Source organism: Phascolarctos cinereus, unplaced genomic scaffold (assembly GCF_003287225.1).
Source record: "Phascolarctos cinereus isolate Bilbo 61053 unplaced genomic scaffold, phaCin_HiC Scaffold_3;HRSCAF=262, whole genome shotgun sequence".
Classification (NCBI taxonomy): Eukaryota; Metazoa; Chordata; class Mammalia; order Diprotodontia; family Phascolarctidae; genus Phascolarctos; species Phascolarctos cinereus.
This window is the reverse complement of record NW_027555736.1, coordinates 82,526,632-82,548,768: the sequence shown is the minus strand read 5'-3', so window position 1 is coordinate 82,548,768 and position 22,137 is coordinate 82,526,632. Positions and strand designations below refer to the sequence as shown.

The following is a 22,137-nucleotide window of genomic DNA, read 5'->3' as shown; positions in this document are numbered from 1 at the left end:
TTCTTCTTTCCGAAAGAAAATAGTTGCACAGGATCAGAGAATTCAAGAGTTAATGGATATCATTGATCAAAAAGAAGATACTATCAACAAATTACAGAATTTGGTGTCACATATGGAAGATACATTTAAAGGCTGTGTAAGATTCTAACTGTGCTGGTTTATAAATGAGTTTCATTTCCCAATTTATAAGACAAATCAGAACTTTTAAAAGAAGCTGGTATCCTTGTTCTAAGTAAAATTGGTCTAATGTGACTTATGTTACTTGGTAAATTTTTAAAATTTAGATAAAATTGCTTGTAATTTCACATCCTGCATAAAAGTACTTTTGAAATGTTAACTCTAGATCATTTAACAGTTTAGTTAGTCATTATTTTCTCTTTTGGCTTATTATGGACATGTTTTGCTTATGTTACTTGGGACAGATATATTTTTCTGCCTCTCAAGTATAAATGGATAATGGTGTGCTTTAACCTCTAGCAGACTGGATGAGGACACAGGAATCCTTAGAACATAAGCTCCCATAAATTAGAATGGGATTACATGTAAAAGGGGGAGGAGGACATGCAGCCCTATTAAACTTTCTCTGTAAATATTTACAAAATACAGTTAAATGTAATTGTCTCTGATTAGCAATTTATATTGATAACAAGAGTGTATTTTCATGTTACTGTATATAGTGACCTCTAAGTTGATTTTTAAGATTGTTGTTGTTTTTCCTTAAGTTGAGATTGATTCATATGGTAGGTATACTGGCAACTGTCCCCTCCTACTCCTCACCCCATTCAGGAGTATTTTATCATTTGTACAAGGAGTACAAATAGAAGTACAAGGATTGTTTAGTTCTGGCTGTGTCTGACTGTTGCATATTAATGCTACCCTTAACAAGCCACAGTCATCACCTAATTGAACCTTAGATCAGGATGAATTTAGGAATGGCAAAGGGAGAAGTACAGGGACTAAGAAAGTACTGCTTTTCTAATGTACCCACATTCTCATTAGAATATTTAATTTGGGACAGGCAGGACTTGGGCTTCATTGGCACTTTGATGTTCTCCTATACCAGGCCCTTTTTGGAGACAGCATGGTATAATAGAAAGAGTGTTGAATTTGTCATCAAAGGAGTTGGTTTCAAGCTCTGAGGATCACCAAGTCACTTTAACATTTCTCAACCTCAAGTTTCCTCATCTGTAAAATAAGGGGATTATGCTCTGATCTCTGAGGTTCCCTTTCAATTCAAAATTTGTAATTCTATGACTTTTTAGCATGTACATTTTCTTTATAGCTTCTGAACCAGGATAAAATGCATCCTAGTTTATAAGAAAATAAATATCTAAAAGTTGAAAGCTTTGACACATTCCTACCAGGTGACCCTGGGCAAAGTGCTAACCTTTCAGCGCCCCAGGCAACTCTAAAACTAAATATCCGAGCAATTGCTCATCTTCACTGGGGAGTGGGGTAGGAACTGCTTCCCTTATCAGTGAACTTAAAGGTCTTGCCTCAAACAAGACACACTTCCAAATTGTTAAGGAAGTATGGTGCTAATTTTAATTAGGTGATTTAGTCTTCCTAAGTTGGTGTTGTAAAGTTGCACAAGAACCTTTATAATTTATAATAGTTTTGTATGTATGTAGGATAGAGGGAAATATTGAAGCTTGCTTTCACTGGTAATTAGGAAAATATAATCCAACTTTGCCTGAATTAACAGCTTTTAGTGGCAAAAACCTAAAGTTCCAGCAGATGGGGATATTGTAATAGAAAAGAATGTTTAGTAAGTAAAACATGTCTTGCCCTTAACTCCCTGTTCTTTCTGAAGTGGAGAACTTTTTCCTTTTAAAAGTAAAAAAAGAGGAGCTAACCAAGGTTTCCCAATAATATTTCCTAGTTTGGGGTGGACTCCCTTGGCTTTAATCCTGAGCAGTGAAATGTTCTGAAAGGATGCATTAACTTAGTAGGTGCATTTTTGCTTCTCCACAATTTTGGGGAAAAGCATTTTGGATGTCTACAGACAAGCCTATATGTTTAATTGCAGACATAGTTTACTTGTATGATAAATAGTACTTTTAGGGGTGGGAGGGTGAAGGGGAGACAAAAATAACTACCATATTTTCACATTTATCTTTGTAGGCTTATATACTCATACCTACTATATAACATGTATGAATTTTATGATTTTTGTTTATGCCTACATCACTTTCAAGAACATCAAAATTATAGTAAGGCCTTTTATAGTTAATAATCATAATACTAATGGTGCCTGACATTGTACAATATTCCTAAGTCTGCAAAATACTTTATATTATTCAAAAGTCTCCAATGCTTTACTTACCCATATGAAAAACTGAACAACTTTGAAGAGCAAACATTTCTGCTTTGCATACCCATGGAGGCTCATACAATCATAGATTTAGAATTCCAAGGATTTTAGAGGTCACATGGTTGAAACCACTCATCTTATAGATGAGGAAACTAAGACTCAGAGATGATAAGTGAATGGGCCAAGCCAATGTCATCAAAATATAAGTGATGGAGCCAGGATTTGAACCCAGATGTTTTCATTCTACAATCCAGCCCTCTTTCTATTGTACCACACTGCTTTGAAAAAATTGCCAAAGATGACTTTTACAAATGTTTATTTTGTGTGAAATCACTGAGTTTTCAAGCTTTAGGGAAACAAGTTTTGGAAATGGCCCAGGTAGAACTTTTTTCTAAGGTTCCCTAGAACCAAGAGGTATCTTATCTCCAAATCAAATTACCTGAAATGGTTTATAGATTGTCTTCAGGTACAACTACAAGTATAAATGGAGGCAAATAATTAAGTTTTTAATCCTAAGTCCTTCAGTTTGCCGTGAATGCAATTACTTTTTTTCCCCTTCCTTTTTGGTTCAGACCTCCAATGTTATTATGAAAAGAATGGCCAGGATGGACATTTTTTCCACTGATTCAGATCTGGAACATTTCAGAGGCACCACTTGAAAACAGGTCTTCCCAATTTCAAGGCTGGCCTTCTGGCTACTATACCACAGTGTCTCATTGATATACAAGTATTACTGCAAAAATGGATGAAGACTATGAAATCAAGCAATAGTCACTGGAGGAAATCAGAGAAGAATCAAAAATATGACTTAGGAAATAACTTGGAAACATTTTTTCAATTGTTGTTTACAAATTTCAAAATTTTTATGTTGTATCATTAGACAGTAAGAATTTGGGCTGTATTTGCGAGGCACCTTAAAGTGGTTAGAATGCAGTTCTTAGAATCAGGAGTGCTGCCTCAGACATTTAATAGCTTTGTGATCTTGGGAAAGTCATTTATCTCCATTTTACAGATAAGGAAACTGATGCTCTATGAGATTATTAATATTTGTACTACTTAATCACAGGGCTGTTGTGAGGAAAGCAATTTGTAAACTTTTAATTTGTGCTATATACATGTGAGTTGTTTGTAAGGTTTTTTTTTGGTTGCTTGAAAAATAATTTGAACTTATTTTGTTCTAGGATGAGACCTTGTTTACTATTAAAAAGGAAATATCAAAGTTGAACAGTAATGAAAGAGTTGAGGATATTCAGACTGAGGAGAACAAGGAGAATAGAACCTCCTCGGGAAGAAAACGCTCATTTGACGACAGTCCACTCCAACAGGAAGAGCTGCCCATAAAGAAAGGTACCACTTCTTCAACTGCCAACTGGGCCTACTTCAGAAAACTAACTCCTGTACCAGAACTAAACAGGAGGATTGCAAACAGGAATAAATTTGCTCATCTAAGGAAAAAACTTGGATTAAAAACTAAGTGCCAGTCATTTCTACTCTGAGATGATTGACAATTTTTTTTTAGTCAGGACTGCACTTTAAAACTGTTTTCTAAGCGTTGTAATAAATGTCTATTTAGATTTTATGCTTTTTCCTCTTTGCTGCTTTTGCATGCTTATTAATTCTTTAGTTTCTGTGTTCATGGCTCTTGATTAAACTCAATAATTCTCTCTTTTTCTCTCCTCCCCTGTAATTGTCATTATGTCCAAAAAATTGCAACACCTCTTTCTATGAAATGCTCATTCTCTTCCCTCTACAAGCTTGCATGCCACTGTTCTTTGTGCAAAATATTGAAAGACAAGACAATTCTATCAAGTTTCCTGTCTCAAATACACTATGTAGTTAAATGTGTTCCCTGCTAGGTTACTGAGAATGATGGAATGTCCATTTAGTGCTACATCTCCAGCACAAAAGGAATAAACATTGTTTCAGTTTAAAAGGCAAGAGAGATCAGTCAGGATTTAGAAGCATGAACTAAGCTGGAAAAAACCTTGGAGATCATTTGATAGTTAAAGAAACTGAAGCCTAGGGATGATGTGATTTACACAATTCTCACTAGACAGAAACAGCCAAGATTTGAATCCAAATTGCCTGACTTTGAGTTCAGTATTCTTTCCAGATATAAAGGCTAACTCTTCTCATCATCCTTTCTAATTCTACCTCTTTATAAGGAGAGGCTCTTTCACATTACTGCTTAAAGATATTCAGCTATTCAACAATACCTTTCCAAAGTTTTGTATAATATATATCATGATTAAGATTTTACTTTTATCTATGTTCCCTCACCTTTTAACGTGAAGCAAGGGGAAAAAGTTTGCTTTTAAATATATTGTTAAATTGTTTAAATATATTGTTGAATATAATTAATATTGGATAACTCCTTAATTTTTCCTCTCATCCTCCCCTTCCCCACAAAAGCCTATGCGGTACTCCCATATCTCTATCCAGGCTATAGGAACGGATTGAAATGTTGGTAATTTATGATTTTTCTGTTGCTGAAAAATGCAAATAAAACTTTGTAAAAGTTCTGTATGTAGCTACTGCCACGTGGATTACACTGCTTAGGTCTGAGATATAATTTTTTTTAGGTGAAGCAGAGATGTAACAAATATACCCATTATCTTAAAAATCAGCACATGTATTTATAAATTTCTCCTTTTTACTCATAAGTAATAGAATACCTCAGCGCAAAGATTAAAAGAAATAGAAACTCATAGAATAAGTTAAGTACCTCTGTCATTGTTTACCTGTTATAAACTTTTCTTACTAATTTTTCTTTTATACTTAGATTAAAGCTGTTATTTTAATTCCAGGGCTGCATCTTCTAATTCTCTCTCCCTTTTTTTCTTTCTGTCTCTCTCTTTTTCTCTCTGTTTCTCTCTCTCTCTCAAAATAAACCAAAGATTGGAAATAAAATAGCTAGCCTTCTATCTCCAAACTTCATGTTGTGAGAAAATCTTGGCTCTTGAAATGAGGAAAAATTGAGAGAGCAACACTGCTTTACCGATTACAAGTATCTCCTCATTGTTTCTTCTGTCCCTGCCACTGTCACAAACAAGCATGGTGTTACGGAAGGAACTCTGGGTTCAAGGGTTGCCTCTGATCTTTTCTAGCTGTGAGCCTGGGCAACTTGCTTTCCCTTTCTAGGCTTCAGTTCTCTCTTTTGTAACCTGAAATGGTTGGGTCAGATGGTCTCGAGAGTGATTTCCAGCTTTAACATTCTTTAAATTTGTTTTGGAGAAGAATATTGAAGTTTCTTACTTAAAAAATCAATACAGAAGTTACATACAGAAGTTTCTTATGTTCAAAAGCAAGAAGATAGAATTATTATGATACATTTAGTACACATTAGAAGTGTGAATATAGCATGATGGCAAATTGAAATAAGGAAAGATAGTGTGTTTTAGCTGAAATCTTAACTAGTGGAAATGGTAGAAATGATCACATTTTTTTATATTGAACCAAATACTAGGGAACTTATCCTAAATGTCTGTTGAAAAACAATACAGTTAGTCCCATATTACTGTAAAAATGTTATTTGAATATAGTAGTAACAATATTATAGTGAAATAGAAGAAATGATTGGGGCAAATGTCCTCAAAGGTAGACAGAAACCTGAGCCATCATCAGAATGTGGAATGGAGAAATTCAGAGGAAAAAGGCTGGGAAACCTAAAAAAAATTCAAAACATAAAAAGCTGGTTTAAAGGTGAACTCAAAAGACCAATTTTGTAAAATTGTGCTAAGGGAATCAGCTCATCTTCATCTCCAGATGGCATAGCAAAATGATTTGAAATAGCACAAGGAAGAATTTCTTGTTCAGTTGTTAGGTTAAAATGAGAGGTAATGAATTTCCTGTGGATATTGCTTCTAACAGGATTGTTGTAAGTAAAGTGCTTTGAAAACTTTAAAGCACTGTATAACTTAGTTACAGTCAATAGGGTAGTATATAGAAAGCTGGCTTTGGAACCAGGAAGACCATGGTTCAAGACTTGCCTCTGACATATCATCCTGCCTGGGTGACTTTGGGCCTGTCACTTAACCTTTCAAGTCAGTATTCTAGGCAGAGAAGGGGCTGACCTACATTAGGAGAAAGCGTTTGCTCATCCAGATATTCCCTAAACTAGTGAAATTACAGATCCAGACCATTCTGCTATAAAATCAGCCAGCTGGCATTTATTCAGCACCTCCTGTGTACTGGGCACTGTGCTAAGGCCTAAAGATACAAAAAATGCAAAAGACAGTTTTGCCCTTGAAGAGCTCATGATCTAATGGGGAAGACAACTTGCAAACAACTATGTACAAATAAGATATGTACAGGATATATTTAGGGTAGTCTTAAAGGGAAGGCAGTAAGATTTGTTAATGTCTTGGTGTCTTAGTTCTCTGTCAAGGAAAACATCATTTAGTATTTCAGGTAACCCCATATAAATAGTAGCTGATTCCAAATGGGTCTTCCAGTGTCCTTCTCCCACTTTTAACTGTGACCAGAATTGTGGCTAGAAAATCAGTAATAAGTGGCCCATAGATAAAGTCACAATTAAGGCTCTCAATATCCAAGTCAGGAAGGTACATGCCTTAGAAAAGTGCTGCCTTCCTAGCTGGCAAGCTTTGTTCCTTGCTAGTGGAACAAATAAATGAGGTTTAAGTGCACACGTGTCTATCTTAGCATTAGCAGACCACACCTCAGTTGGAACTTCTTGTCCCCTTGGTGCCTTTTCTTCACCCTTTACATCTTAAAGGTTAAGAGCCCTCAACCTGAAATCAGAATTGAAGTTTGGCTCATATACAGAACAGTATGGAGCAGGGCTTCTTACCATGCATGCCCTTAGGCAAAGCTGGCATCTTCCACACAATTATAGAGCCACTTTTTAACTTACCTTCCAAGGAGTTTAAAAAATAACTAAGTGCCTAGAGACTAGAAAATGAAAGTGTTTTTAAGAAAGGGAAAAAAAATAAACCAGCTTCAGTAATTGCCTCGTGGTAAAAATAAATTGAGGTAAGTAGTTTCATTTAGGTACTTGGAAAGGCCCTGGACCATGGCTACATTGTGAATAGTATTGATGAGGCAGAACTGATATAAACTACTAGTCAATAATTTATAGGGCTTATAAGTCAAAAGGGATTTTAATTTTGGTACATCACTCAACAGATAAGAGAGAAAGAAGTAGTGACAATCTAGCTAGATATTGATTTGTTCCATATGACTTTCATAATCAACTTGGGAAAATCAAGTGGAATATATTTGACCATACATTAGAGACCCATGATTGCATGGGAGTGGGTTTTCCTTCCACCAATGCAAAGTTTTAATAAATCTGGTGGAAAAAATTCATTATTTGGTCTTCCTTTTTGAATTCAGCTATGTCAATAGTCAAATAATAGACCTTCTTAAAGGTCTGTTATTAAAAGACCTTTCCAATTTGGTTGGACCTACACTGTCTTAGCCTTTGAGGACCCACGGTCACCCTTTCATGCTATGACCAGACATCAGAGTAGGACTTCAGTGGACAATGTTACAGAAACCACCTCCTGTGATCTAAGTGAGAACTGATACCAACTGTAAAATAATGTTTTGCTAATACTGGTGAGTTTTTAAGATTTTTGTATTCCTCTTCTGCTTTTATGGGATAATATACTTCTTGTTGGATCTGGGCCCTTTAAACATAGATAAAATTGGAAGTGACCAAATTTGTTTCAGAAATGATATTGGTTATAAATATGGATGATAAAAATAGAGTTCAAAGCAATGGCGACAATTCAGAGCATTTTTTCAGAAATAGAATGAAGTTAAGGGTATCTGAATACTTCTGAAGATTTAGAAGAGCAAGAAAAATGTTTCCGTGGTCAAACATAAGACCTTTGAGAAAATCTTTTAAGGACCTGATTTTAGCATGGAGACAAATTACTGAATTAATGACCAAAATACACCTTAGGAGAAATTTCATGGTTGGTGATCATAGCATAGCTAGTAAGGGATCTGTCAATGACACAGTTACTTCAACAAATAATTATCAACCAGTATTTATTAAGTGACCGCTATATGCCAGGTACTGTTAAAGATGCTGGGGATAGAAATAAGATGAATGAAACAATACCTACTTGCCAGGAACTTAATGTTCTAGTGGGGGAGACAAGTCCATAAGTAAGTATATGCAGAATAAATAATAAGAGAAAAAATACATATAAAGTAACTAAATAACAAAGTAGTTTGAGATGGGTGGGACACTAGCAACTGGGGGAGATGAAGAAAAACTTCAACTGTATCCTGAAGGAGGAAAGGGAGTCTGTGAAGTGATGATGAGGGAGTATATTTTGGATATAGAGGATGGCCGGTGTGAAGATAGGATATATGGAAGATAGAGTGTCATGTAGGATATGTGGGAGATAGAATGTCATGTAGAGGTGCTAGCAGAAAGAAGTCCAGCTGGCCAGATTACTGAGTGTGGGAGGGGAAGTAACATCCAATAAGGTTGAAAAGACAGGAGGGGGCCAAATTGTTTAGGGCTTTAAAAGCCAAGTAGGAGTTTCTATTTGATTCTAGAGGCAATAGGTAGCCACTGGTATTGATTAAATTGGGGAATGACATGGTCAGCACTAAAAGTAGCATGTGGAGAATGGACTAGAGTGATGGGAAACATGATAGACCAATTAGTAATGTTGAAGTAATCTAGGTCAGAGGTGATGAGGGCCTGAACTAAGGTGGTAGTTGTATGATTAGAGAGAAGGGATTAGATGTGAGAGATGTTGCAGAGGTCAATTGGCAACTGCATATGTGGGGTGAAGGAGAGTGAAGTATCGAGGGTAATGAGGTTATGAAGCTGGAAGACTAGAAAAATTCCCTAGAAATAAGGAAGTCTGGAAGAGGGATGGGTTTCAGGGGAGAAACTTCATGCTAGCTCTAAGTTAAAACATGAGATCAAATCTCAGCTCTACTACTTAGCCATGAGCCTTACAGATTTCTTATAATTCTATGACTTTTAGAAATTGCTGAAGGCAGGGAATAAAAACTTGAAAAATAAAACCAAAGTTAGGGAACAAAATAGCTAGCCTTTTCCCTCCTACCTTTTTGTTTTGTGAAAATGCTAGGTCTTGAAATGAGAGAAGATTTTAGAGAGTACTACTACACTAAGATTAAGTACATACCTTATGTCCAACTCTAGTAGAGAACTGAGCTCTACCATCAAGGAATTTACAATATAAGGAGAGAATGCTATCATAGAAGAAAAAATTAGAGGAGAAGTAAGAACTCTTCTGGTGCTCACTATAAATACAATCAAGGTATTTAGATGCTGAGCTTTAGAGGCAGGAGAAAGCTACATGCCAACTCTTCAGTGGAAACTTCTCTGACTTTTTATGGATATGTTCTCTTTCCTCAAATTGTTTTTTATTTACTTATCTGTCTATATTTATGTTGTACTAACAACCCCTCTTGTCCCCTTCTCTTTCTCCCCCATGTAAATTCCTTGAGGGTAGGAATGGTTTCTTCTTTGCCCAGTACCTTATACATAGTAGGAATTTAATAAATGATTTGAACAGGTAGAAATTGGGGTTTGGGGGGGATGGCAAGAATGAGTGTGAAAGTTTTTTCCTGAAGTTAGATGTTGGATTTAAATAGCTTTTCAGTAGTTTAAAATGTTTTGTACTTTGTAGCTTATTGTAAAGATTATGGTTCAGGCAAAGTTTCTAATTGATGAGGCCAAATTCAATCAATTTTATTATATCTGATAAGCCAAGATTTCCTTGTGATTTAAGAGTCACGTGGATAATTTGCATAAATTCATGGTAACATTCTTTACTGGTCAAGCTATCATCAAATGGGTTTATAATGGTACTGTTTATTTGGAAGAAAAGGCAAATGTTACCTATTTAGGAAGGAAGTTCTAGGAAGTTATTTAATTAGTCAAATATATCCTATTTCAGTTGCAGTTTGTAGTACTTGTGATGGTAACACAGTTTTTCTTTGGTTTTAACTGCTGATAAGATACAATACAGTCCTTTAGGCAACAAGTCACTGAGGCTTATTATGTGCCGCATATTGTGCTAAGCTTGGACATACAAAGGAAGACAAGAAATAGTCTCTGTCCTTAACATTCTATTGGGAGAGGCAACATGTAAAGAACTCGATATATCGCTAATATAATACATAGGTAGGTAATATATAGATATATAGAGGTAACTAGGGGGGAAAAGCCTCTTGTAGAAAGTGGAATTGGAGCTGAGTTTGAAGGAAGCCAGGAAAACTCAAGAGATGGAGGTGATGAAGTAGACTACTCTAAGCATGGGAGTCAGTCTATGCAGAGGCATAGAGATAGGGAGATGTTACATCATGTATGAAGAACTACAAGTAGACCCATGTAATTAGATTGAAGAATGCATGGAGGGGAGTAAGGTATAAGAAGGCTAGAAAGATAGGAAGGGGTCAGGTTATAAAGAGTTTTAAATGCCCGAGAGAAGACTTTATATTTAATCCTGGAGGCGATTGGGAGTCAATGGAGCTCTTTAAGCAGGATAGTGACATAGAGAGAAATATACTTTAAAATAATTACCTTTGCATGTGAGAAGAGGTAGATTGAAGTAGGGAGAGACTTGAGGTTCATAACCTTGCTATTGCCCTTGATGCCTCTCTCTCTCTTTGATCCCACATATCTAATCAATTGCTAATCAGACTCAACTGGGAGGACATTTAAAAGGCTAATGTAGTAGGGAAGGTGAGAGGAGATGAAAACCTGAATTAGTGTTATGGCTGCATGAATGGAGGGAAGGGGAGATTTTGTGAAGGTAAAAATGACGAGATTCGGCAATGATAATATGTGGGATGAGTGAAAGTGAAGAGTTATTTTCAATAATGAAGTTGTGAACTTGGATGACTGGGAAGATGGTGGTGCCATTGACAATAGGAAAGTTCAGAAAAGGGGAAGATTTGAAGGGGAAAGATAATGTATTCTGTTTTGGACATGTTGAGTGTGAGAAGGCAATGGATGTTTCCAGTTTGAAATATCAAAGAGGCAGTTGGCAATATGTGACTGTAGCTCAGCAAAGGGACTAGACCTGGATGTACAGATCTGGGAATTATCTGTATAGAGATAATAATTGAATGCATGGGAACTGATGAAATCACCAAGGGTGCAGTTGTAAAGGGAGAAGAGAATTGATCCAAGACAAATCTTTGGGAGATACCCACAGCATATGTGACCTGGATAAAGATCCAGCAAATGAGACCGAGAAACAGTGGTTGGGTAGATAGGAGAAGCAGGAGAGAGCAGTGTCAAAAGGCCTAGAGAGGAGAGAGGATTTCAAAGGAGGTGTTGGACAGTGTCAAATGCTATAGTGGCAGAGGATCAGTATTGAGAAGAAGCCTTTAGATTTGGCAATTAAGAGCTAATTGGTAACTAGAGAGGGCAATTTCAGTTGAAGAATGAGATTGGAAATTAGATTATATAGGGTTTAGATGGGAGTTAGAGGAGAGGAATTGGAGGCATGGATTGTAGACAGATTTTCCAAGGGGTTAAGCCATGAAAGAGAGGAAAGTTGTAGGATTATAGCTAATAGGGCTGGTTGGATCAAGTGAGGTTTTTGTAAGGATGAGGAGACCTGGGCATGTATACTGCCAGAAAGATCCAAGATAAAAGAAAGAGTGGGGTTGATAGTGGTGGTAATTTGTTGAAGAAGTTGGGAGTAGACGACATTGAGAGTTCATATAAACGAGTTTTGCCTTGGCCAGATTGAAGGACCCTCATCTGAGATTAGATTGAAGAAGGAATAGTGAATTGAGAGGTCGGAGTGTGAGATAAGGAGAAGGGGAGAAAAGGGATCTTTCAATGAATGGCCTCAATTTTTTTAGTGAAGTATGAGACAGAGTCCTCAGCTTGAGAGGGTGGGGTAAGTGAATGCCTTCAGAGATTCTCTACAGTTACAAAGGTAACAAAAGCCATAGTGTAGTTTTAAGCTTTAATGCATAAGATTACACTATGACTTTTGAAATACCTGTAAAGCATCCTGATCACACCTGATTTGGAGATGCTAATGGTTGTGGTCTAACCATGCTGTGTAAAATAAGAATAAACAGGAACTAAATGAGGAGTTAAGTGGCTTTCTTTTCTCCAAAAGATGCCTGAGCTTAGTACATAGACCTGGTGGCATTATTTCGATTAATCAGACCCCTTTTAGCCTTACTTCCAGGCTTTCATGTGTGCTTTGGATAGCTGAGGTTGCCAGAAATAATATATTGAAGTAATGGGTCAAAGTTGTAAGGAAGTCAAAAACTTTCTCAAATTTAGAGCTGTTCAAAAGTTGCACATGCTGCCTCAGGAGGTCATCTGGCAAGAGTTAGTTATGTTATAGTAGGGATTCCTTTTGGTTACTAGATGGACTAGATGATTTTCAGGTCCCTCTCTCCCCAAAAATCCTAAGAACATTTAGAAGATGGAATGCCATCTGTCAAAGGAATTAGTGATTGATAATTCAGACTCCAGTAACACTTCATGGGAAGCATAGAGGAGATCCTTGGTTGAGAAGGTGGGGTAGGTTGTTGCTTTGGGAGGCTGAAGGAGAGACAAGAAGGTCTGGAACAGACACTAGAGAGTAACATAGTGAATCATTTAGGGAGAAATAGAATGTTGGCATAGCTTTTCTGAGAGCCCAGTTAAGATACGAAAGAGCTTTTTTGGTTTTATAAGACAAACTTTAGGGGAATTATTGCAAAATGAACTAATTATGAGACTTCTAAATATTGTCTAATATCCTATCTTTTGATAAATATTTGATGTTTACTGTTTATTCATCAAAGAAGTTTCTATCCAGTTATTTCTATTGCTCATGGGGCCATCCATGTTAAGGAATTAGTAATATTTAATACAAGGGAGCTAGGTGGCACAGTGGTAGAGCCCTGATCTTGGAATCAAGAAGACTTGTCTTCCCAAGTTCAAATTTGATCTCAGATACTTACTAGCTGTGTGACCCTAGGCAAGTCACTTAATCTTATTTGCCTTAGTTCCTCATCTGTAAAATGAGCTGGAGAAGGAAATAGCAAACCACTCCAGTATCTTTGCCAAGGAAACCCCAAATGGGGTCACAAAGAGTCAGACACGACTGAACAACAACAAATATTTAATACAAGATAAAAGGTAACAAATATATACCCAAACATATGTGTGCATATATACATACATACATATATATATACATGCATACACACATATGTAATTGTTAGATAGTTTGTTGCATCTTTGGAAAAGATATCCTGCTTTTACTTATTATCAACATTCTTATATCAGAGATCTTGCCACAATAACTACATTTTAATTTGTTTTCCCTTTCACAAAAAAGAATCCACAGACAGTGTTTCAATAAAGGCAGCTGAAAAATGTTAATATTTTTCACTTAAACAGAATAATATTGTGAAACATAATAGTCAATACTGAACTGTGGGATAATGTCTTTTAGGTAGAGACTAGGGAAAATAAAGAATGGAGTAATAACTTCCCCTTCAGGTCTCCTGTTTTATAAAGTAATTATTTTACCAGGAAGGCAGTATGGTAAATGGGAAGAACATTGGACTGGTGATAAATGAATCAACTTTTAAAATACATTTAAGGAAAATGTATTCAAGTTCGGAAGGCAATCCCCAAACCAAAAAGTTTATAATTTTTTTGTAGTATAGCTGATGGAGAAGTAGGTAAGAACTGAAGTGTATTATTAGGTGCACTGGATTTGAAACTTTGAGGGAGAACTTCTTTTGTATTGTTCTTCATGTCCTGAAACCCAGACCCAGTGCAAAACCATGTGATGGCGATGCCTACCTACAAATTAAACTTATTTTTTGTGACCCTACTTTATTCAAAGTAACTCTGGAAAAGCAGTATTATATGTAGTCTTGGGACTCAACACACTTAGTGTCAAATACAGAAATTTAGTAGGACCTAGCTCTATAGCAATAAACCATGACTTCTATATCAAAACACACTACCCAAGATTTCTTGATTAAATATGCTATTCAGATTAATTTCTTTAGGGATAAGTGTAGGCATTTTCATTAGAATGTTTCAAAATGTTGCCTATTTGAGTGGTCTTGCTTTTTAAAGAGGTTTTTTGTTATTATCGAAATTTTCCATAATAATAACAATAATAATAATAATAACAATTATTTTTTATAGGACCTGTTAATATTAGCACCACCTTCCCTGCAGAGCAGAAGGAAACTAGAGATCTGCAACAAAACATTTCAGAAAAAGAAGCAGAAATTAGAGATTTACAAGAGGAAAAAGAAAGATTACAGAAAAATGTACTTGTCATGGAGAAGGAACTTTCAAATGAAAAGGCAATGAAAGAGGAATTACATCAACAGATTGCAAGTTTGCTGCAGGAGTTGTCCTGCTCAAAAGAGAAAACTTCTGTGTTAAATACAGAGGTTCAACAAATTAGATCTGATTATGAGAGTGTAGTTTCTGAATTACATGCACAGAAAATCATAAACCAAGAACAAGAAGAAAAGGTTATGGAACTGCTGAAGGAGATAGCAACAACCAGACAAAATGTCACAAATAAAGTGGCACAAATAAAAATGATGCAAACAAAGATAGACGAGTTGCATATGCTTGATTCTGTGCCTCGGACTCTAAAGGCAGAATCACAAAATCTAAAGGACCCTCTGAAAGATTATCCTGTTGATAATTTGTCAAATCCTCCATCCACCATGGATGCTGAGGACTATTCTGTAAATGCACAAGTTGGAGAATCTGGTACTGAGTGCTTTAGGAGAAAGAGTTCTTTTCATTGTAGTATTGAAGCCATTTGGGAAGAGTGCAAGGCGATGGTGAATATCTCCTCCAATAAAAACAGCCAGATCCAGCAACTGGAGCAACAAATTGAAAAATTACATGAAGAAGTGAGAAATATTAAGGAAGAAAACAATCATCTAAAACTGGAAATCAGTGAAAATAAGAATCAAGGCGATTTACTAAAGGAAAAAGAAAACATCATTAAACAGCTTTCAGAAGAATTAGAAGGGAAAACAATTAGGCTTGCTGTTGAAGAACATCATGTAGTTGAGTCAGAGAAAACACTTTCAGAATTTACACAACAAATCACCAGCCTGAAGGAGAAAATAAAAGAACTTGAAACTGTCTTGGAGACCAAGAAGGACACAGATAATCAGTTAGCTAGGCTGGAACAAGTAGTTCTGGAAAAAGAATCTGTTATTTTGAAACTGGAAAGAAATCTGAAAGAGTCTGAAGAAAATCTTTACAATTCCAACCAAAATACCAAAGAACTAAGTGACAAGGAAGCTAAATTGATGGAGGAAGTCACACAGCTGACGAATAATTTGCAAAATGTGAACAATTCACTGCAGATAAAAGACAAAGAAAATGAGAACAACAGCCAAGAAATAAAAAAGTAAGTCAAAAGTTATTAATAGTAAGTAAATGATTTTAAATGCTAAGCAGCTACGTGGCTGTAAATTTTCACACAACTAAACTTAAAAAACAATGCATTTTATGTACAATAATCACTTCCTGAGACTCCTGCCATAGTACCTTTCCATACCGAAAAACAAACCAAAACCAAAATCTTTCTGATATGGTAGTTACAAGTGGTTGACAAAGCACTACGAGAGCCGGCGTGGCACAGTGGACAGAGGACTGGACTTGAAGTCAGGGGATCTGGTTTTGAGTTCTACTTCTGCTCCTTACTACCTGTGGGACCTTGGGCAAGTCCCTTTACCTCTGATTTTTAGTGCTCATTACTTTAAAACCAAAGGGTTAGACTTGATAATAACCAAGGTCTTTTTCAGTTCCAGATCTATTTTCTATGTAACTCATAGTTCACCATTTCTTATCAGAGGAAGTGTGTTTTAACATCAGTCATCAAGAACCAACATCAGTCATTGTATTTGAACTGAATTGTCTTCTCATGTTTCTCCTTTTATGTTATGGTAGTCATTTGGATATTTTCCTACTTCTTTCTCAATTCTGCATCATTTCTTCATACAGATTTTTCTACGTTTGTCTGGACTATTCATATTTATAATCCTTTACAACATAATAATTTTCTATTATACTTACATGCCACAGTTCAGTCAGCCAATCCCTAATTTATGAAGATGTACTTATTTATAGTTTTGCTTTAAAAAAAAAGTACTGATAAGAATGTTTTGGTCTCTGTGGGACTTTTCTGTCACTTAGTGTACTTCTGGAATAGACCTAGTATTGGGATTGCTGTATCAGAAGATATGAACAGTTGGATAACTTTACTCACGTATTTATAAATTATTTTCCGGAATGTTTGGATCAATTCTTTGCTCCACCAGCAGTGTATCTGTCTTTCCATAATACCTCCAACACTGACTGTCTTTTACTGTTTTTGTCAATTTGACATATATGGCAAAACCTCAGAGCTGTAAGTTTTAATTTTAATTATTATTATTATTGAATTGGAGCAAATTTTATATGTGGTTATTGTTCTCCTAGGTTCTCCTTATTCACTTAACTTAGCCTCAATTAAAATTCCCTGGGTTCTTTGAAATCATGTCTTTCATAATTTCTTATGGCACAATAATATTCCAATACATTCATCTACTACAATTTATTCAGCCATTCCCCATTTGATTGGCACCCCTTAGATTCTAGATCTTTGCTTTCCCCCCTTTTAACTCCCAACTATTCTTTCCTTGCCTGGTATTATCTCCTCTCTGCCCACTTATTTCGCTGTTGAGGTGTGTGTGTGTGTGTGTGTGTGTGTGTGTTCACTCAGCTGTCCTTTTTCCAGTTCACTTAAGAGTTAAGTTTATTTGAAATGACACTTTCTGTCATCAAAATGTTAATACTGAATCATTATATAGCTGTCTCCAATTGCTCAAGTAAATTGACCATTCGAGGTTTCTCTTGAGTCTTGTGATTGCATTTCAAAATTCCTATTCAGCTCTGATCTTTTCATTAGAATTGCTTGAAAGCCCCCCATTAAAGGTCCATTTTTAGCATTATGCTTAGCTTTGTAGGACAAATTATTCTTGCCTTTTGGAATATTTTATTCCATGTTCTTTCATTTGTAATAGAAATTACATCTTGTGTGATTTGGATTGTGGATCCTTGGTATTTGACTCCTTTCTTGCTTCTTTCAGTATTTTTCTTTGACATGGAGGTTCTAGACTTTGGCTATACCATTCCTGGAACTTTCCCTTCCTGAAGGTGACTGGTGGCTTCTTTCTATCTTTACTTTGTTCTTTGTTTCTAATAAATCTGGGCAGTTTGCAGTTATGATTTTTTGAAATATAGTGAAAGAAAATTACAGGTTTTAGAGAGCCCAATAGATGCTTAAATTATCCCTTCATGTCCTGTTCCGCAGGTCAGTCTTTTATACATATCTGACACCTTACATTTTCTTCTATTTTTAAAATCTCTTTATTTTGTTTTCATATCTTCCTGATTCTTTTTAGTTCTAGTTCTTCCCGTGTCATGGAGTCATTGAGTTCTCTTTGGTCTATTCAGGTTTTCAGGGAGTACATTTCTTAGGTAAGGTTTATTACTTTTTTTTTAATAAGTTGTTTATTCTAATTCTTTGAGAGTTTTAAATTTAGTTTTAAAAATTTTTTGCATCATTTCTTCTAGATATTCATGTCAACTTTGTGGAAAATACTTTTTTGCCTTTGGGCCTTTGGGCATTTGTTACAGAATTACTATTTCCTTCTAGCTTAGATTTTGGGGCAGCTCTGTATCTCCAATAATTATTCAGTGTATTCTGTTGACTTATATTTCTTAATTCCTGTATTGGGGATTTGTGCCAAGGTTAGTCTCCCTCCCCTGCTGCACTTTTAGATGGAGTGATTGGTTCTGATTGGTCCCAACCTGGATCTCCTGGGTTCCTATGTTGACTTTTGCCTCTTTGGCTTAGGTCTCTCCCAAATATTTTAAGTTAAGAGTATTGGATCTTCCAAGCCCTCTTGTTGTCTAAGGTATGTCTGAGTGCTGCTTCTCCTGCATGGGTCATTGTACCTCTAGGTGCTTCCAAAGCCCACACTATGGCTCTCTGACTACCTTGTGGGCAGTTTCTGTTTCTTCTGCCTCTTGAGTATTGAATCTTCCACGCTGCATGTATCTCTGACCTGGTTGTACTCGGAAGCTGCTGGCTTGTTTGTTCTGGTGCTGGGTCTGCTGCTGATTGACTCCCTTTGCTGCTATTGTTTATGGTCTTCTAGCTGACTTGTTTTTTTGTAATTCTGGAATAGGAAAAGTCATTGTAGTTTTTCAGATTTCTTGATCATTTCTTACACTGATGCATTTTTTTTTAGACAGCATTAAATCTATACGTATTGAATGATATCACCTCTAAGTACTTAAAGGAAAAGCTATGATGAAATGCAGAAAGTTAACATAATATTTATAGGTTATTTAAATGATTTTGATGTAAGTCTTTCAAATCCTTTTTTAAAAAAATTATTTAGTATTTTATTTTTCCCCAGTTACATGTAAAAACAATTTTTAACATTCATTTTTAAAACTTTGAGTTCCAAATTCTCTTCCTTCCTCCCTCCCCACCCCACCTCATTAAGAAGGCAAGCAATTTGATATGTTATACATGTGTAGTCAATGTAAACATTTCCATATTAGTCATGTAAGAAAACAGACCAAAAAAAATACCTCAAGAAAAATAAAGTAAAATAAGTATGCTTCAATCTGTATTCAGACACATCAGTTCTTTCTGTGGGGATGGAGAGCATTTTTCATCATAAGTCCTTCAGAGTTGTCTTTGATCATTGTATTGCTGAGAATAGCTTAGTTGTTCACCACCGATCATCCTACAATATTGCTGTTACTTTGCACACAGTACATTTCACTTTGCATCAGCTCATGTAAGTCTTTCCAGGTTTTTCTGAGAGCATCCTGCTCATCATTTCTTGGGGCACAACAGTATTCTATCATAATCACAAAACGAAATTTGTTCAGCCATTCCCCAACTGATGGGCATCTCCGAATTTCCAATTCTTTGCCACTAGAAAAGAGTGCTATAAATATTTTTATACATATAGGTCCTTTTCCTGTTTCTTTTTTTTAATCTCTTTTGCGATGCAGACCTAGTAGTGATATGGCCAGGTCAAAGAGTGTGTTCGGTTTTAGCCTTTTGAGCACAGTTACAAATTGTTCTACAGAATGCTTGAATCAGTTTACAACTCTACTATCAGTGCATAAATTATACTGGTGCATTTTTTTTTTCATGGGGCGATTGGGGTTAAATGACTTGCCCAGGGTCACACAGCTAGTAAGTGTCAAGGGTCTGGTCTAAGACTGGATTTGAACTCAGGTCCTGCTGACTACAGGGCTGGTGTTCTATCCATTGCACCACCTAGCTGCCCCTATATTGGTGCATTTTATAGGTTCTTGTTGAAGCAGGCATGTGGAATCTGGGCTGCCAGGCTCTGTACAGGCAGCCATATTATCTGGAAATCGTGGTTCTTTATTTTTTGAATGCATGATATTATGAACTAGGTTTACTTGTAGTTTGAATTTTTAAACATTTGTGATAATTGTGTAAAATTGTATTTAAACACTTAACACTTGTGGTCCTAGAATAATAATATTGCATCTCTCTTTTACTATTGGAAAGTAACTTTATGGTATTTTTAAGATTGAAGGAAGAACTCTCTGCCAATTCTACTCTTACACATAAGCTGAAGGAAGATCTTCAGCGGAAAGAAGAAGGCTATGTTGATCTGAAAGAGAAATTTGCTGATGCCAAAAAACAGATTGAGCAAGTACAGAAAGAGGTAAGTTATTTCAGATTGGTCATAATGTTGTGAAATAGTTTTAGCAATGGAGTCTTTACCCCAAAAGTCTAGTTAAAAAAAACTTTAATTAGTGAAAATTAATATATTTAGAATATAACATATTAGAATTGGGATTAGGAACTTCTTGGAAGTCTGATAGAAAAATTAATTGCAAGGCTCAGAAAAGAAATAGCAAGGAACAATTTTAAAAAGTCAGCATGCAGAGATGAAAAATGTTCCAACCTAAAGTAATCACTATCACAGTGTACAAAATTTAACACAAAGTGTTAAATCATTAATGAAATATTATGACATTAAAAGCATAATTCTTCAGTTTTGTATTTTACCTAGTAGTAGGAAAGAAAAATAAAAAAAAAAGAAAAGTAGAAGCGGGGAGGTGGGGAAATAATAAGGTAGGAAGAGAAGGAAAGAGAAAATACAAAATCTATACCTTTTTACTGTGGAGCCAATGTCTTGTCTCATTGGCTGAGATTGTTCCATTTGGCACTTGGGACCCTTGCATTAAACCCTGATGATAACTCAATTTTTATTTCAGGTACTATTCTTCAAATGTTTAGTTACTCTTTTAGGTATTTTTTGAATTAAAGTAAAATCTTTTTGAACAATTTACTAATGACAAATAAAGATTATGAAAAGCAGAATAATATACAGAAGTGTATCCATGTAATTCAGTCACCTAATCATGGAAACCGAATGACTCTCAAGAATAGCTTAGTCAGCAAATATTTGACTCATCCATACAAAGTTGTGGTGGCCAAAGGGAACGTCAGATGAAAACATAAACTGTGTATAAAATTTTGTGAAGGATGATGGAAGATTATGAGTAGTATTGCCTCACAAATCATAGAGAAACAGTGGCAGGTAAAATCAGGTGATTTTAAAAACTTGGCAAGAGACCCAACTAAGCAGAGTGGTTTTGAGGGTGGATGAAAAAGAATGGAAGACAACAAACAGAACAAAAATGGATAAGATCTGCGAATATTTTTATAACAAAGTTTTGCTGTCAAGTAAATAGAGCCATTGCACTTGGTCTCTAATATCATAGGCCTGTGTGTGCTTAGGTAGACGTGGCAACAAAGACAAAAATGGTAGGAAAATCAGCTGAATTAGACCAAGTGTATAGAGACATCTTTAGCTACACATTTGCAGGGATCTTGAAGGATTGAGGCATAAGGTATTTGAAAAAAAGGAAAGAGCCAAATTTGTGGAGTAAATCTTGAACCTTATTAATATTGAAGAAAGACAATGAAGAAAACACCAATCACTACTAACCTAGATTCCTATTTTTTCTCATAAAATTTTTTTTGAGTCACTTTGATATGCATCTAGAGCATTCTTAATATTAGTAGAATTCATAAGTGCTTAGTATATCATAACTTTATTCTCACAGAACTGACTAGAAAATGAAGAGAATACAAGATATCCATGTACTATTATTTGCTTTTATTAAAAAAAAACATCTGACTTAATAGAGTGAAGTGCCTTTCTTTTACCAAGTAATCTTCCATATACATCAACATCATTGATTCCTTGAAGGAGATCTATACAGAGAAAACCTTGTTCGATGACTTTCTGATCATACACATTAATAAAACCATCATATTGCCACTGTAAGGGAGAAGACCCGGCTCATAGTCTAATCTAAAGATGGATTCCATATATTTAATGAATTCTACAGATGCTCGTGTTTGTGGGCTGCTTAGGAGAAAACCAAGTAGATTAATAATGTCTCTTACCCAGATTATGATGTAAAATTAGATGGACAGCCTGGAGAATTTGTCTCTATGTATGTGCATGTGTGATAAAATGAATGTCTATGATGGATAATTGAAATGGACAAGTTGCTTCCAGAATTAAGCAGGAGGAGAACAGGCTAGGTTATCTCTAAGAAATTGCGTAGCTCCTGTAAAAACTCCAAACTCTTCCCAGAAACATGGGTTAATCTTTAAAAAAAATGTCTAATTTTTAAAACTAAATTTTTATTGATATCTTTTTATATTGTCTAAATTCCCCCCTTATATACTTCTCTTTTCCTCCCAAAGAACTATCTC

General features: G+C 35.6%; 1 protein-coding gene across 1 annotated transcript in view; it reads left to right on the top strand.

Moving 5' to 3' along the window:
* The window catches only part of KIF20B (kinesin family member 20B), a 107,792-nt gene that overhangs the window by 31,103 nt on the left and 54,552 nt on the right, over window positions 1-22,137 (top strand). The window contains 4 exon segments of the mRNA XM_020964150.2: window positions 17-136; window positions 3,496-3,661; window positions 14,463-15,702; window positions 19,927-20,065. Coding sequence (XP_020819809.1) covers window positions 17-136; window positions 3,496-3,661; window positions 14,463-15,702; window positions 19,927-20,065 — 1,665 coding nt within the window.